This window comes from Lipomyces doorenjongii (genome assembly GCF_038497915.1).
Source record: "Lipomyces doorenjongii strain NRRL Y-27504 unplaced genomic scaffold V1508scaffold_29, whole genome shotgun sequence".
Taxonomy (NCBI): domain Eukaryota; kingdom Fungi; phylum Ascomycota; class Lipomycetes; order Lipomycetales; family Lipomycetaceae; genus Lipomyces; species Lipomyces doorenjongii.
This window is the reverse complement of record NW_027118096.1, coordinates 60,460-76,341: the sequence shown is the minus strand read 5'-3', so window position 1 is coordinate 76,341 and position 15,882 is coordinate 60,460. Positions and strand designations below refer to the sequence as shown.

The window sequence follows — 15,882 nt, the reverse complement described above, 5'->3', positions numbered from 1 at the left end:
ACAAATTTATTTCCGAAAATGGCTAGAGGCGCGCAGGGACAGTACCCTTCTGATGGCGTCGCGACACATAATTTAACGTTTTTATTTGCACGCGTTGCTTTTTTGGGAAGTTGCTGTCGTGTACGCCTCGACAATTATTTCTAAGCTCCTGGGGTCAGCGTCGCGTGTCGCATGTCGTGTCGTCCTCAGCCACTCGACAGAGGCTGACCGCCGTCCATACGAGGACCCCAAACTCTGTTTCTGGGCTAGGGTTGGGATGCGTAAGTTGCTCCAGCTCCTGCTCGTGAGTGCACGACAGTGAAAAAAGCGCGGGCAGGAGTCGATGCTCTGTAGTTGAGACGGGCAGCGAATGCCAATGTGATATATGACTCGCAAAGTCGGCGACGGGCGTAGGTCGATTTTGAAAGGGGGGGGGGCAACGCTATCTGCCGAGTCGCGCACGAGGCGCAGCTGGCGCGTGGTCGACGGCTAGCGTGAGTTTCTTTCTTTGTATGGCGAGGGCCCTGCCACTGCCGAGTTTCTCTCTGTGCCCGCGTCGGTTCGGTCGCCGTCTCGCTGACTTTCTCGTCTTAACGCTCGCGAACACTCTTCTTCTACTCCTCCATGTCCACCTCCATCATCTAGAGCTCTCCTCTCCAGAACCAGAACCAGGACCGACTTGACCAGCCCGCTCTCGTTTCGCTGCCATGTCTGGTTACTTCGCCCTCGATTACTCCGCGCCCATGCATCCCCCGCTGCCTCTGGCCCTCGAAGCCGAAATGTTGCTTTTTTCCTCCTCGACCCCGTCGCCCTCCACCTCGTCAGACTTCGCCTTTGTCGAACAGTTCTCGCTCGCAACGTCCCCGGCGGCCAGCATGTCGCCTGGTGCGTGCTCGCCTTTCGACCGGGTCCATCGCGATCTCGACTCCGGCCCACACTCGTCCTTCACTCTCGAGCCTTCCGACCAAGCTTCGATTTCAACCGCCTCTTCCGGCAGCAGCATCGACAGTCTCAATGCGACCACCGCGGGCATCAACCCCCGCATTTTCTTCTCCCGCGCCATGTCAGACGACGACGACGACGTTGTCGTTGCGCGCTCGCTCAACGACTTCCAGTTCAGACCTTCGTCGGGCACCCCGGCTGCCATCTCAACCACGTCCGAGCCATCGCCGTCGTCGTCATCGGCTCAGTCCCCGTACTCCGCCTCGACGCCCGTCCTGGCGACGTCGCGACCGGCCCAGAGCCAGAAGCGGGCGCCGCGGAGACCGATGTTGACGTCGTCTCGGTCCGCGCCCTCAGTCGCGCAGACGCAGAGCCTGACTGCGGGCGTGGTGCCGACAAAGAACGCGGCCGGCAAGTTTCAGTGCACGGAATGCTCGCGGTCGTATCTCCACGCGAAACACCTCAAGCGACACATGCTGAGGCGTAAGTGCAGTTGGTTGTGATAAAGTTGATGAATTTCTAACGCAAGGTAGACACCGGCGACCGGCCATATAAATGCAGTTTATGCTCTGACTCATTCTGTCGAAGCGATATCTTGAAACGGCATTACGAGAAATGCCAGCATAGACGTGCCAATGTTAAGTCCGGGGCCGGCCGAGTCGCCTCTTCTGAGAACGCGACGGTGGATGACCAAGGTGAGAGTGTTGCTGTTGTTGGTGGTGACCGGTCGAGTCCGTGCGACGAGTGCGTTGGAGCCGGAATCCGATGTGCGCGTGAAGACGGTCACATGTGCGTTCGGTGCGGTCAACTTGGTGCGACGTGTTCGATTGGTGGGATCGTGCTTGATGTGCCACAGTTTGCGAATCCATCACCACCGCAGCAACACCAACACCAACAGCAAGAGTACCAGTACTTCCCGAAATCAGAGATCCTGGGTGATGATGAGACCGAGCCGGTCGTGTTTCCAATTCCGCAGAACGAGTTTCAGCCGCCTATGCTGATGCAGCCGCAGTCGCATATGTATGACTTTAATTTGCTGTCGTATTATCCGGATATGGTCGAGACGCAGATGCAGGCGCATGTGCAGTCGCCAATGCAATTCTACGCGTGATGTTTACAAGGTTGAACTAAAACTTTGCATTTCTGCTTCGCTTCTCCTGTTCATATTATATTATAGTAAGTATAGTGTTTGGGTTATATCGGTACATAATAATAATTGCGGTTTATTGGATTTGGGTGTTTTGCTAAATTTTGTGAACTGAATGTAATTATACGGTAGGAATTTGGCACATGTGTAATACGGGTATATATGGGTGACTATTTATTGTAAATTTACTAGTAGGTATATATATCTCTATATATATTTGTAGAATTTTTTTGGGTACGTTAGTATAAGTAAGATAGTACGTATTACGATAATAGAACTAATATTTGGCTGTTGTTTTTTTTTTTGCGCAATCGGCTCGTTGAAGTCGCGTGGCAAGTTTAGAATTAAAGTTGCAAATGTGTTGCCCCAACATTTCAAAACGCGCAGAGTTATCACACTCGAACTATCGAACTGGACTATCGAAAGGGATTATCGAATTGGCAAAAAAACCAAATATTTATTGCAGCATTTTACTCTTGGCATGTAGAATAGAGCTATACGGCGATTTAAAAAAGAGAGTGCTGTTGTCGTAGATGAGGTGCTCGGTTGACTCCAGGCCAATTCCCCCCCCAATTTCCGATTTGGAGCCGCGGTTGCGGGACCGACGACGGCCCATTTAATCGGTTTTGCGCTCGCCCACACCCAATTCGCGCTTCCACACCACACCGATTCTAATACCAAAACCAAAAAAGATGCCGTCTGCCGAATTTGAGAAAGCTGTAAGTTAAGATTCGTGGAAGACTGACAACAAGAGAAGCCGGCGGCGGGTATTGCGTTCGCAACTGGATCTTGTTGAAGTACTGCTTTGGCAGTTTTGCAACTGCATTCGTTTACTGACGGATTCTATTCTAGGCGGCTGACGTTCAGCAACTAAAAGTGTTGCCCAAAGACGACGAGCTTTTGAAGGTGGGTTTACGACAGCACGGCAACAGAAGCTGGAACGTGGAACTAACGAGGTGTGCCAGCTCTACGCGCTGTACAAGCAAGCGACCGTCGGCGACAACGAGACGGCTAAGCCCAGTGTCTTTGACTTCAAGGTGGGTTCGTCGTTAAGACGATGATGATGATACTAAGTTGTCAATATGAATAGGCAAAGTACAAGTGGACAGAATGGGGCAAGCTAAAGGGCATGTCGCAAGAGACTGCTGAGGCAGAGTACATCAAGTTCGCCAGCGAGTTGATTGCAAAGTACAGCGAGTAGAACAGTCTCGGCGATAGAGTAGAATGGTAGATATATTGGGACATAAGCATAATATATTAGGATAGGAATGAATGAATGATTAAATATATACATTTGAACACAATGCGATGATTATAAGCGCCCCATTGCCGATTTATGCCGCGAAGTATTAACAGCCCATGAACCTTCAGTCGATTGCCTTCGTTTCCTCGTACCCTGCGCGGCCTCCACCGTCTTGTCTAGATGATATCTGTATAGTTGTGTCGCCGTCCATCGGGATGTGGTATTGTTATGAAACGCGGAAAGCGAGATCGAGAGTCCGATCAAAGTAGTGTGGTCGTCGCACGACGGGGGCAGCACGACCGCGTCTGTCACGTCCGCGTCCGGATCAGATTCTCGTCGTGTAGGCGGTAATGGTTGACGACGCGGTGTTGTGTGTTGATCTTTTGCCGGCGACGACTCGCGGTGGTGCGACGAGATCGGAGTATTCCGCACAGACACTTGCGCGTCCATCAGGATCTGGATGGTGACGATCTATGTGTCTATCTATCCTCTATGCACGATACACTACACGACGGCGAGGTAGCCTCGAAGAACTGGGCCGGAGGGAGGAATGGGGTGAGAGCAATTAAATACAACACGGGCAGATTGGAGTGACCGACTGAAAATGCGACGCGATGAGCCGCAAGACCACGAGGAGGCGGGGGGAAACCACAACTAAGCCTAAGCGAACCCATATGACGATGACGATTGTCCGAGCCAAACCCACGCGCAAACCGTCTCCAGCATCTTGGTTAAACTTTCTGTGTTCCCACGTCCGCACCGCAGTCACAGAAAGTTTCAAAATGCGGGGTCGCCTGCACTTTACCGTCTCTCTCTCTACGTTGTGTCGGGATATAGACCACAGCGATGGCCAGCATGAATCTATCGTGCCCGAGTCAACTGGTGGTCTGATCGAGAACGTGCAGGGGCAAGCACAATGAACCCGTTCAGGGAGGGATCAACAACAGTGCGATCTGCTGGCCTGGGCTGACCAAGGCTGGATTATGCAGGGGGAGGGGGGGAAAAACCCTTTCCCTGCACTCTCCACCGCGCACCAAGCAAGCGATCGAAGTGCATGCATACATATGCAGTCACAAACCCCTCAGTTATTACTGCTTGGCCGGTAAGAAACGACATGTCAACCGCACAACCTGCAGAGAGTCATGTGACTGCCAGGAAAAGCAATTCTCGTATTATTGCAGCCCCCTTTCGGCATGACTGAGCTTGAGTCTGAGAGCGCGCGCGCGCGCTAAGTGCTCGTCCCTTGCACACAAAAATGGTCACGCGCAGACGAATATCGCGGCTTAGTCGTACAATTGGGAATCTGAACAGAGCACGAGTACCTGTTAACATTTGTTTATTAATTGTTTTCGTACTACAAATCCCAAATCATAGCCACTCCCCACCGGTAACAGGCGGCTCGTAATGAGGCATCAGTGCTCGCAAGTCTCGCTCGATCCTAGCCGCCTGTATCTCAGCTTCCTCGCCAACCCATCTCGTCCTAACTCCCGGCCACAGATCCATCGTCACCGGTCTCCTGGTCCCTTGCTCCACCATTGCCCCAATCGTAGCTTCCATGGGTTCAAAGTGCGCAATATCCCACACATCCCCGGCTGCCAGATCCCAACAAGGACCCGAGCCTTTCTCGAGCCCGCCGCGATCGAACGCTTGCGGACGGTTTGTCATGCCCTGCATTCCCAACGCGCCCACAATCCAGAGAATGTCCTTATAAACAGTTCTGACATGTCCCAGCGTTTGTCTCCACCAATTATTAAATTCAACGGGCGACTCCAGAATTACGCGCCGCCAGTGGATCCCATAAAGTGGCGACACCCAAGCTACATCGCATCTTCATTAGCTACTCCCTTCACACGTCTGATCTGCTGCCCAACCATACTCACCCTGCATAGCCTCTCGGCAGAAGTAAGACTCTCTGATCAGCACAATGTCGTATTTCACAAGCTCGGTCGCTGCTGGCAGTGATGAGCTGGGAGATACGGCAAACACACGCCAGCGGTCCGCATCCACCGCACCTTCGAGCGCGACCTGCCAGTCATCGTACAATTCGTCCTGACAAACCACAAGCGTCGCACTGCTTGTGTGCACAACGCGTGACCCACACACACTCCGCACCGGATCGTCGGTCGCGTGAGTGACTCTGTAGGAACATAGCAGCTCACGCATGGCCTTTGCACATCCGTTTGGAAGATCAACAATGTCTTGCCAGTACACAGTCGCACGTTTAATGGCAATACAGCAACACTCTGCCAGCGTTGCGACTCCACGACCAGTGAGGCCAAGCGACTGCCGACGCGCTTCGCATATTCGCGGTCTAGCTGCAATCAGTGCAATACACATTCGCATTACCCTTGGATACTATTAGCTTTCCCCCGGTTGAAAACAGAGAGCAGACGATAACTCACCTATCCCGGCATGTCTCATAAAATATACCGCCATTCACAAATTTTACCGTTGGCGTTATTTGCACTGCCCGTCCGCTGTCGATATGGATATGGTATCGCGCCTTATTCGGCGTCTCCAATTCAATAAACTGAGGATCAACGCAATCCTCCTCGTGCAAGAACTCGCGATACATCATCTGCGCCACGCATGCGCCCTCAAACTCCTGCAGTCCAGGGCTCGTCCCGTTTATCCTGGCTCCAGTCTCTCGTACTCTTCGCACTGCACCGTCATCTTCCTGATTCTCGAGCGTACGCGAATGCACCGGCGCGCCACTACAGCATCTATAAAATGCGGCACTTACATGTTTCCGCGGCACCCGATCTCCCATGATCTCTCGTATCTGCCTTTCCTCCAGCACCGGTTCAAAGCAGGCGTCCGCAATTCCGTCGAATCCCTCCCGATGCTTATTCAAATCAAACATAATCAACCCCATTATATGTCTCCGCTCACAGTCCTCTGCTTGTACCTGCCTATACACTTGACCGTCCGTCGCGGGCATCGCAATCAACATCCTTGTCCCCCCGGCTTCTGTCCTGATATACGCTACCAAAATTACACGCTCTCGAATTAACCACTTCACCAAATCCAGCCGCACGCAGCAGCCCTCCTCCGACAGTCGCAATAACTCATCGTACGCACAGCGTCTGTCGTAGTTGTAATTAATCGAATTCAGTTCATGGTTCAAGTCCGTAATCGACATATCGACGTCGAACGTGCCAATTGGGATCTTGGCAACCTTCCTGTTCCAAGCAGATCTGCATTGCTTGATGTCCGGTATTATTACAACCCGTTCGTGATGAGCCATTTGCACCCACTGCTGTATTCCTAACACTGTTTGAACTCCGGAAATTGAATACTGGCAGAATCACGCGGAATCATATACCTTCCCACTCCATCGCACGCGTGCCAGCTTCGCCGCGTCTGCCACCAGAAACAGTAACGGAACCAAAAACTCTGTCGCCGCTGATCTCGGAACCGGCCGCTGAATGCAGTGAAAAAAAGAACGTGCCAATGCGCACACAACCTTATCTCACTATCGGGTTAGGGTCTCTTCCCTGAAACTCTCGATGTCCGCTTCCGCCCCATTCCGCGTGGTACGCGCTACTCGCCATACGCTTTCAAGATTGGTACGGGCGGTTTAAACGGCTGGCCATGAGCGTTAACATCATCAATCTCCATAAAATGCGATGCCGATATAATCTGACTGGTCGGCGCATCGTCCGTAAGCGTTTTCGCCGCCGCAAAGTCCGCTTCCGTCATATTTCTTCGGCGATTGAATAGCTCCTCTTCGATCGTTCCTTTCAGAATCAATGTTTCCACGTGCACCTCGAATGACCCATTAGTAAGTAACATGAGAAGGAGTAGAAAATTAGAGTGCGTACAGGTCGCGTTTGCCCAATACGATGCGCACGACGCATTGCTTGGGCCTCAATATTCGGCTGCCACACCGGATTCACGAAAAATATCCTCGACGCGCCGGTTACGTTCAATCCGTGGGCGGCTAACCCGAGATCCATCAACATCACTCGAAACCTGCTCGTAGTGTTGAAAGCCATCAAGTTCGACGCGCGCGCCTGCGGATTCAGTGACGTCGTGTAGAAGCAGTGTTCTATCCCAAAAATCTCGAGCCCTTCACCGAGGTAGAATGCGATATCGTCAAATTCGTAAAATACAATGATCTTTTCGTCCATGCTTAGTTCTAGAACACGTGACAGCAGGTACGATAGTTTGGACGAAAAGCAGCCGTAGATACTAGTATCTCTGAACCGCGAATTCGGCTCGAGTTTAATGCCTGACGCGTTGATGAAGCCATCGGAGTAGTTGAAGAACTTGTGGTGGTTCTTGCCTGGCGTGCTTGTATGTTGTGACAACGGTGTCGACGGTACACCCGGAAGACCTCTAAGTTTGGTTTCCATCTCTTGGCCTTTCGATTTAGACGGACTTCGTGTAGCCGTAGGTCGCGCGGGTAGTTCAGGCATTTGAGACTGTCCGTCTAACCGATCACGCAACTTAACGATTTCCTCGTCGCATATATTACCATCCACATCGCGCACTTTGATACCCCGCACAAGTTGCTGGAATCGCAGAATCATGGGACCAGACATAATCCCAGAATTCGAACTAACAGGTAAATCAAACACCTGGCGCGAAACATCTTCTGGAACATGTGATACAAAGTATCCTACCAACGATGATCAGATGCGCAGCAAAGTTAACTCGTACAGGACAACATACCCATCTCATGCTGCAGCGACGAAAACTTCCAAGACGCATTATTCATAGCATGCTCTCCCGCCTCCAGAGATTTCTTCAATAGATATATATCGTGTTCGGCGTACGATTTGCCATTCGTCAGGCAATTCTCTGCGACATCCATCATGAACTCTACATCATCGATCGAGAACCCCGTCCAATAAAATGTACTGTGTTGCAAGTTCGTAACCAGTCGTCGCAGCTGAGCGCGGTTATTCCGATGAAACTAATAGGTGTCAGGATGTTAAAATAACTGTTGGTGTGCAACCAAATGCCCTTCCTTACCAAATAGTCTTGGTCGGTGCGGTCCGATGAAACCGCATTGACGGCCACGAACGCATGAAAAAGATTGATATTGGTTTTATTAAACGTCGACGGCTCAAGTAGCACAACTTCGTGCGTCAATGGAGGCAGTTCGACGTCAATCTGCAAGTCCTTCCATCGATGACGGACCATAACTTGTCTAAGCACTCGCTCCACAATTTCGTGCCTCTTCTCGTCTAGAAACGGAGCTGCGCAGTATTTCTGCCATAAACTTGAGTTATCGCTCCACGGCGGAAGACAGAGGAAATCCGCAACAATATGTCCGAGCCGCAATAAATCGGTCGCTACTCTACTCTGCTGATTCCCAACCTTGGTCTCGGGCGTCGGTGAAGCCGATGTCATGGCCGCGTCTAACCCGACGTTGATGCCAAGTAATCCGGGAACTGGTGTGCCTGTGACTGCCCACTTTCTGTCAACATAGAGCTGTTTTGCTGCAAATGCAGCGTTGGTTTGAGACGCTCCCATGGAATGGCCCTCGTCCACTATTATTCTCTTCCAGCGGACTCGAAGCAATGGCGACGATTGCCGCCTAAATTCTAAGGCAAACCTGCGCTGCGACATTAACACAACATCAAAGCAACTGAAATCAACGTCATTTCCAGAGTCGTTTCTGTTAAAAGAGAGTACAGACAGAAACCCCTTATTCACGTGTTTCTCTAGCTCGTTCCGCCACTGGGGCACAAGAGCATCAGGACAAATAACTAGTGTTGTTCCGGAAAGAACAATGGTCTGAGGCTTAACCTTCTCGTGTCCTCTGGTTCCTGCCCTAGTATGCGACGAACGACGATCCTCGACAACGTAGGAAGCACGATTTTGTGTCAATATTTCAATGCATTTTTCCGGCAAACTAGCACGATATGACCTCCACGGCAATCCTAGACTATTAATCGTCCTTGCGCAGATGCTTGCAAGAGAGGAGACGGATGTACTTTCGCCAGGAACGAATAGACAGTCATCAGGGACGCGGCTCCCTTGGTACTTGGTAGCGCAAATAAGCGCAATACATATACACGTTTTTCTGGAATAACAGTCAGCATACTTCTACATTGACTCCAGTCATTGCAACAGTACCCAAAGCCCATTTCCTCGGACAACACTCCTCCAAAAGTTCCGTCAAAGTAATCCGGCTTCAAATGAACCTCGTATGTGTCCGTATCCATATACATCTTGTCACCTTGCGGTGACATAATCTCGCTGAGTCTGGGATCAATCATTTGGACCGGAACAAGCTCCTTGCGTATCATCTCTGCAACCGTCTCGCGCTGGTATAGATACAATACAGACTTCATCCCCTCCACATGGCCGGTCATTACCTCGTTGATGATTTCCTCACTCTCGGGGTCATCGATTTCCGGTACGCTCTCAGGAACCGCGGAGATCTGGTTAAACATGTCAAAAAGGGTGGGCACCTCGTCTGGTGGAGGCTTGATCAGTGGTACCATAGGTGCGTTTTGGTCTCCGTCCCATGCTAGTCCCGAGGTGTTGATGAGCAGCATCACGTTCCTGATTTTCTTCTTCGTGAGAGTCGGCACTTGTGGTAGAAAACGTCGTCCGTCAACATCTTTGGGTACAATATATATCCGAAACCGCGCTGTCCGATGATCTAGCATTCTATACGTCACTCTTAGAAACAGCCGTTTGTGCAGGTACGCAAGCGAGTTTAAAGGCTCCTCAAGAACCACACTTTTCTCCCACGGCGGCTCGATCCATAGCCACCCATCGGGTGCTTCTATTCCTGGTGCCGGAAGTCTAGGCAGATTGTAAATATCAATTACGCCTATTGGCGCAAGTCTATCGAGATCGTTGAGGACATTCGCGATATCTATCTCCCGCTGAATCTCATTCTCCGTCTGAACTAGCAGTCAGCGGCACCATTCTCTCGGATATAGCCATAATACGGTTATACCTTTGACCTCTGTCTCTTCAGTGGTCGAGGGGATTCCGTGGTTGATCCATTGCAACGGTTCATGCCATCAGAAGTGGACGTCCTAGATCTCGATCCCGATTTTCCTAGGACTGGTCAATCGCGTCCCCTGACACTTTGAATATCAGATTAAACAGATTAAACACACCAGTTCGCTTCCGTTTTCCGCCCGACGAAAGCTTTCGAGCCTTCAAATGTGGTCCAGACGAGAATATTGGGGGTGCTTCATGCAACGTTGGTACATGTTGATGGTGGATCTCAACTGACGAGTCAGACCGTATGTGCTCGACCTCCAAAGCAGCCATTTACTCTTAATAAATCATTCCCAATTGAGTATTCGTTGGCGTATATATGCACATTATATAGTGCCTTTAGAATTGGATTACAGCTCCCTTGCCGTCACGATGAGTAGTTGGGACTTCAAACCCCCACCCCACTTCTGGAATCTGATTTATCACATAGTTGTAACACCTTTCACGTGCAGTCCTTTGTATCATATCGTCAGAAATGTCGGTTCAAGAAACTAAACTAAAATCTACAATTTATATATGTACGTTATTATCACGGCAAGGCCATGTGGCCATGCATCTCGTCGTCGTTGCGAACGCTAACATTTAAGGATTTAGCTGGCCTGGATATGTCTGTAACGACTGACGCCTTACATTATGCCTTTATTCCGTTTGGCGACATAGTCGACATTCAGCTACCCAAAGATGATAAATCGAGTACGTATTCGAGCTAGATATCCCAGTATTTGGGGACAAAAAATGACAGGTTGCAGATGAGCCACATCGAGGATTCGCACTGCTAGAATTTGAAACGCCGTTAGATGCCGAAGCAGCGATAGATAACATGAATCAAGCGCAGTTGAATGGACGGACATTGAAAGTTACACTCTCAAAGCCTCAGAAGGAAAGATTTGATATTCAGAAAGCTAAAGTTGCTGGTACGTTCATTGCCTGCAAGTTAGGGGTAAAAACTGGTATTGACGATGAATTTACAGTCTGGGACTCAGAATCATGGATGCAGGAACATGTCGTTGATGAATCAGACCGACGGGCCATCGAGGAGAGCAAGGCGGTTGCGGAGGGTTTCGATGCGATGCAGAACTTGGAGAATGAAACAGCTGGTCCTAATGAGAGTTAACAGCCAGGTTCTACAATCTTAATTGTAGCATGCGACGGGTATATGTATCATAGTGTCATGGGAACGTGTACAATATTATTTAGAAAAAGCTCGGCGAGAGAAGTTTCAGTATGCTGCTCGTGGGCAGAAGAGCTATCTGCATGCCGAAAAGTTGCACTCGCCTGATTTGCAATTTGGATGCAACTCAATTTTCTCACGGATGGAATGAGCAATATACATGGTCATTTGTGAAAAGAATGTTAAGTTCCAACTCCCGCACTTCCACTAATTACATGTGCTCGAGGATAAAAACCCATGACAAATTTTCAATCCCAAATATTTTATTCGTGCCATATGATAGAGAATGCTTAATAGATAAAAAAATTCGCCAAATAATTTCCTAATGTTGTTTTCTTACTTGCTGCTTCGGTTAACACGAACCTGGAATCTGTTAGCACCTCATCGGCAAATCAACTACTACCCATTAACTTACGGAAGGGTCGTAAAGGAACTGTCAACACCAGGGTCAGTAATTTTCTCAACCATATCAACAAAGACTTGAACATACTTTCCGCGAAATAGCAATGCCGGCAGCTCCGATACCGATCATAAGGGTAATGACTGTCCGATCATATTAGTACCCAAACGGAACCGCATACGCCGACAAATTCGCAAATCGGAATACTTATAACATACAGAGAGGATACAACTCAGCTGGGACATTCTTTAATTTCTTCAACTTGTGGGTAACAGGCTCGGCCTTAGTTTGAGGAGTCTTCAAGAATAAAGCGTTAGCATAGATACGAGGTAGCACTCTGCTTGATTGAGAATATATTCTAGCACAATAGGTGGCAAAATTTTAAGCAGAGATATCTCTTGTCAGGAACTTGTCTTGACATACCGATCGAACAACTTTGGTGGCTTGAAGGTTGTTAACGAGGGAAGCGCGCATGTTGCTGATATAGCTCGCGCGAACGGCAGCGACGGAAGTCGGCTGCATGGTTCGCACAAACGATGGTCGCATTGAAGAGATGATCGCGATTGCGGTGTAGTTTATCAAGATTTAGTTGGGTCTTGTTGGCCACAATGATGGCCTGTCTTGTGGCAGGTTGATGTGTTGCGAGACAGTTAGAAAAATGTTTGTCAGCTCCGATCGAGCTGCAAGATAATGCAGCAGGCGCCTATGGTGCGGGACAGCAAGAACCGACCAATTTTATTACTCCACTTCCAGGACCATCACAACACAACATCGCATTGATATCCTCCTAAAAAATATATCAGCCTATAGATTTACCATTAATTAAATAATGTTACTATTTTTTTGTAAATGAAAATGAAAAGCTGCCGAGATTTACTCGATTTTGTGAGGGCACTTTTACTATGAGTCCGGCAAAATTTGGCGCACATCACGTGATACATAAACAATAGACACTACGTAGTTATGCCATAGTGCATGGGAAGTTTAAAGTTAGTTTATAGCCATCTCGCTCGGACGCGCCGACGCGTCGAAGACAACAATATTGATTAAATTGTTATTCACAGACAGTCTTCTTTCAGCGACAGTTGCAATGCCAGCAATATCGAAGAGGCAAATTGCCAGGGTGAATATCTTTGCGATGCGATATCAGAAAGCAGCGGATGATGTTGACGATTTCAATTGCGTTAGTTTAGACGACGCAGTTACTGGCCCGTTGCCCAATTCATTAGAAATGCATTATCCTCTCATGAACTATTTTGAAGGAGCATGAGCTCATTTGTCACGCACATATGGCGGCCAAGCGTAGCAGAAACGCAAATATAGGCAGCGAGCTCCCAAGGGCAATAGAATAAGCTGATCACAGGCTAATTTGGATATGAAGTATAAGAGCCATTTTATGGTAGCTATATGGCTTTTATGAGCAATGCACTGTGCATTTATGTAAGGGTTAGTCAAAATTGGCACTTTTAACCATAGTTGGTCGGTTCTTGCTGTCCCGCACCATAGGCACGCCCCTGCCAGAAACAAACGGACATGCGAACCGCGTGTGGCGATGGGTGTGGCTGAACTTGGCTGCTGGGAGTCCAGCTTGAAACCGTTAATCAATGGCTACTGTCGTGTCTTCTTGAGGAAACTAAACGTCAGAATACGTCTACACCAGCTGGCTCTGATTGCCGATAATCGAGTTGCTGAAATGCAAAGAACCCTGTACGGTAGTACAGGTTCGATATATCGCACCTCTGCCATAATGCTAAGTGTTTCAATCCCGTTCACTTAGTTGCGGAATCGAGAAAACAAAATTTGAACGGCAAGACTTGCGCTGAACATAATGTTATACTGTACGGGGACTTCGAATACAACCCCTGTCAACATGGTGAACCTGGGGAAATGCGTAAATGCATTTTACCACTGTTACGTCTAGGACCTGGACGATCATGTAAATGGTTCAGAGGTAATGTATCTGATGGATGCATTCGGATGGCGATAGTGAGTGAAAAGGCGTTCGCTGACTTTCACATAGGAGCAAGATATGTCTGCCCCGACAGCGTCTGAATCACCGGCATCGTCTTCAAAAGCGGCATCTACAATCCAACCAGTCCAGGAGCCGCAGTCCAAAACTTCATCAAAGGGACAGGTGCCAACCACATGTCCGATGCCCGTCTTGCCGACCAAACCAGTAATCACTGGGCCAGCTCCTATCCAAATCACCGACTATGTCCCACGAAGGCGACAGTTAAGTGTGGTATTGAACCACTGATTCCGAAATACTGACCCACTTATTGTTCGTGAGGAATATGTTTGCAGATTATGACATGCTGGGCCTTGCTAAGGCCCAATTATTATGTACTAACAACTCCATTCTCTGATTTACTATGTTGGCTCTGATAATTTGCTAGTTGCTACCTTTTGCTCTGTTATTTTAAGTCATAGAATGGTGTACCGCTCTTTACATTTATCAGTAAATAATACGCCTTGAAATACATCCAGCATTCATGCATAAATATGTTGAAATATCAACTATATGCTCAATAGAGTAATATAGGTGCACATAAGAAAAGTAACACTCTGCAGTGACCAGAGAATAACTCGGTACAGCAAAAGACAGATCTGACGATCGAAGCTTTGCTGATGACATGTGGCTAAACCTTGAACAGACTTGTGGAAACCACGAGTTAGGCCTTGGAAGCCTATTGAGCATTAACTCTGAACCAGGGCGAGCTTATTTCCTCCATACTCTGGCCAGGTGACAAGTAGCAAGTAACAGTGACATAGGCTACATTTGGCAAAATGTGGTTTGCCATAGTAGATTTGTTAGTGTCAGCGACCATCTACAAATACGATTATTGTACCGACTTCAGACTGGGGCAAATGGCGACGCTGGAGTTGACCCTGACACGGATGGAGGCTCGCATTGTAACGTATGGAGGTCGTTGATCAGAATATGATGAAGATCCGGGCTCGATGTTTTTAACGTAAGTCGGCAATGTGGTGCTGTAAGCGGGACCCCGAGCGGCCATTACACACACCCTTGCCGTCATTGGCCAGCCTCGGGACTGACACATACGCCTGCTGCAGAGCGCAGCGTAGTTATCGACACATTGCGCCGCAATTGGCGCGGCTCAACTATTGAGACTACCACGATACATTGTGATCAAGGTTATTTATTGAAGGTCACCCCTATCCAATATTACGGATTTCATCTCATATTATGACAATAATTGTCCAGCCAGTGTAACCCTTGATAGTACGCACGAAGATATATAAATGATCGAAATCTACACGACACCGAGGAGGTACGACATAATATGAATCTTCCTCTCTACAAGTGCCATTGGATTACTGCGACAACTATTGATAGATATGGTATTTATTAATCTAGCTCGGCCAACGCAATGCGGCACGAATTTGACAGATGGTACATAACGACTAACCCAAGAGAATAACACCAGATTACCAATGAAATGCCATTTCAAACACCAGAACAAATCGACCCGTCTTCCAATAGTATGTACACTTGTTTGTCGCCAACTCGCTGTATTATTGTCCACATGCCATCGGACAGTGTTGAGTTACTCCGGGTCTATCTACCATGCTGATGTCCGTGTTTCGGACAGAAGTCAAATTGTGGAATTACTGAATCCATATTTACTCGACATGGAAGCCCGAATTGATAGTTAAGGCACCTATAAATTGTGTGCCTGGCAATGCTCTATTAGCGGTCTCTTAACGCAAATCAAATATCTCACAACGCTTACACTGATCGAAAGCCACATGGCCATTGGAGCCATATTCGAGCACACATATATTGTAGGGTTGTGTCCTCAGCTAGATTTTCAATGTCGCTTGGCTGACTATATACATAGGCGACAACTATACGACAGGGAGGTCGTCCTGGCAGTTCTCATAGGGCGATCGTCTGTGTGACGTATTTGATACGGTAGTACTAGTGACGCCAGTGGATATCGACGATGTAGCCAAGAATATGATCCTAGTAGGACTGACTTCTATCGGATAATGACTATCTG

The 15,882-nt window shown here is 48.6% G+C and overlaps 6 protein-coding genes across 6 annotated transcripts; 3 read left to right on the top strand and 3 right to left on the bottom strand.

Annotated features, from left to right (window-relative positions):
* Window positions 1–511: 511 nt before the first annotated feature.
* On the top strand, window positions 512–2,359 carry V1508DRAFT_418565 (uncharacterized protein). The gene is made up of 2 exons (XM_066940479.1): window positions 512–1,404; window positions 1,455–2,359. The coding sequence occupies exons 1-2, from the start codon at window positions 687–689 to the stop codon at window positions 2,030–2,032; spliced, it is 1,296 nt and encodes a 431-aa protein (XP_066795417.1). The 5' UTR covers window positions 512–686; the 3' UTR covers window positions 2,033–2,359.
* A 352-nt stretch (window positions 2,360–2,711) lies between these two features.
* On the top strand, window positions 2,712–3,374 carry V1508DRAFT_418559 (acyl-CoA-binding protein). Its single transcript, XM_066940478.1, has 4 exons — window positions 2,712–2,787; window positions 2,921–2,974; window positions 3,034–3,105; window positions 3,159–3,374. The coding sequence occupies exons 1-4, from the start codon at window positions 2,761–2,763 to the stop codon at window positions 3,267–3,269; spliced, it is 264 nt and encodes an 87-aa protein (XP_066795416.1). The 5' UTR covers window positions 2,712–2,760; the 3' UTR covers window positions 3,270–3,374.
* Window positions 3,375–4,679: 1,305 nt separating this feature from the next.
* Window positions 4,680–6,558, bottom strand: V1508DRAFT_397863 (uncharacterized protein; the record flags this gene model as incomplete). Its single annotated transcript, XM_066938178.1, has 3 exons — window positions 4,680–5,128; window positions 5,192–5,658; window positions 5,714–6,558. 3 exons carry the CDS (start codon window positions 6,556–6,558, stop codon window positions 4,680–4,682), a joined length of 1,761 nt encoding a protein of 586 aa, XP_066795415.1.
* Window positions 6,559–6,854: 296 nt separating this feature from the next.
* V1508DRAFT_355557 (P-loop containing nucleoside triphosphate hydrolase protein) lies at window positions 6,855–10,559 on the bottom strand (the record flags this gene model as incomplete). The annotated part of the gene is made up of 7 exons (XM_066936961.1): window positions 6,855–7,079; window positions 7,136–7,935; window positions 7,989–8,232; window positions 8,292–9,348; window positions 9,402–10,180; window positions 10,237–10,340; window positions 10,403–10,559. 7 exons carry the CDS (start codon window positions 10,557–10,559, stop codon window positions 6,855–6,857), a joined length of 3,366 nt encoding a protein of 1,121 aa, XP_066795414.1.
* On the top strand, window positions 10,356–11,727 carry V1508DRAFT_418548 (uncharacterized protein). Its single transcript, XM_066940477.1, has 4 exons — window positions 10,356–10,804; window positions 10,881–10,979; window positions 11,036–11,200; window positions 11,258–11,727. The coding sequence occupies exons 1-4, from the start codon at window positions 10,762–10,764 to the stop codon at window positions 11,398–11,400; spliced, it is 450 nt and encodes a 149-aa protein (XP_066795413.1). The 5' UTR covers window positions 10,356–10,761; the 3' UTR covers window positions 11,401–11,727.
* Window positions 11,459–12,506, bottom strand: V1508DRAFT_418545 (uncharacterized protein). Its single transcript, XM_066940476.1, has 5 exons — window positions 12,281–12,506; window positions 12,076–12,154; window positions 11,948–12,000; window positions 11,873–11,890; window positions 11,459–11,820 (listed from the first exon to the last, which is right to left on the bottom strand). The coding sequence occupies exons 1-5, from the start codon at window positions 12,401–12,403 to the stop codon at window positions 11,794–11,796; spliced, it is 300 nt and encodes a 99-aa protein (XP_066795412.1). The 5' UTR covers window positions 12,404–12,506; the 3' UTR covers window positions 11,459–11,793.
* Window positions 12,507–15,882: the final 3,376 nt, after the last annotated feature.

Coding starts and splice junctions, on each gene's coding strand:
- V1508DRAFT_418565 (XM_066940479.1), top strand. CDS start 687: ATGTCTGGTTACTTCGCCCTCGATTACTCCGCGCCCATGCATCCCCCG. Junction 1,405..1,454: donor CAAGCGACACATGCTGAGGC/GTAAGTGCAGTT, acceptor AACGCAAGGTAG/ACACCGGCGACCGGCCATAT.
- V1508DRAFT_418559 (XM_066940478.1), top strand. CDS start 2,761: ATGCCGTCTGCCGAATTTGAGAAAGCT. Junction 2,788..2,920: donor CTGCCGAATTTGAGAAAGCT/GTAAGTTAAGAT, acceptor ATTCTATTCTAG/GCGGCTGACGTTCAGCAACT. Junction 2,975..3,033: donor AAGACGACGAGCTTTTGAAG/GTGGGTTTACGA, acceptor GAGGTGTGCCAG/CTCTACGCGCTGTACAAGCA.
- V1508DRAFT_418548 (XM_066940477.1), top strand. CDS start 10,762: ATGTCGGTTCAAGAAACTAAACTAAAATCTACAATTTATATAT. Junction 10,805..10,880: donor AAAATCTACAATTTATATAT/GTACGTTATTAT, acceptor TTAAGGATTTAG/CTGGCCTGGATATGTCTGTA. Junction 10,980..11,035: donor ACCCAAAGATGATAAATCGA/GTACGTATTCGA, acceptor GACAGGTTGCAG/ATGAGCCACATCGAGGATTC.
- V1508DRAFT_418545 (XM_066940476.1), bottom strand. CDS start 12,403: ATGCGACCATCGTTTGTGCGAACCATGCAGCCGACTTCCGTCGCTGCC. Junction 12,155..12,280: donor CCACCAAAGTTGTTCGATCG/GTATGTCAAGAC, acceptor TTATTCTTGAAG/ACTCCTCAAACTAAGGCCGA. Junction 12,001..12,075: donor AGCTGAGTTGTATCCTCTCT/GTATGTTATAAG, acceptor ATGATCGGACAG/TCATTACCCTTATGATCGGT.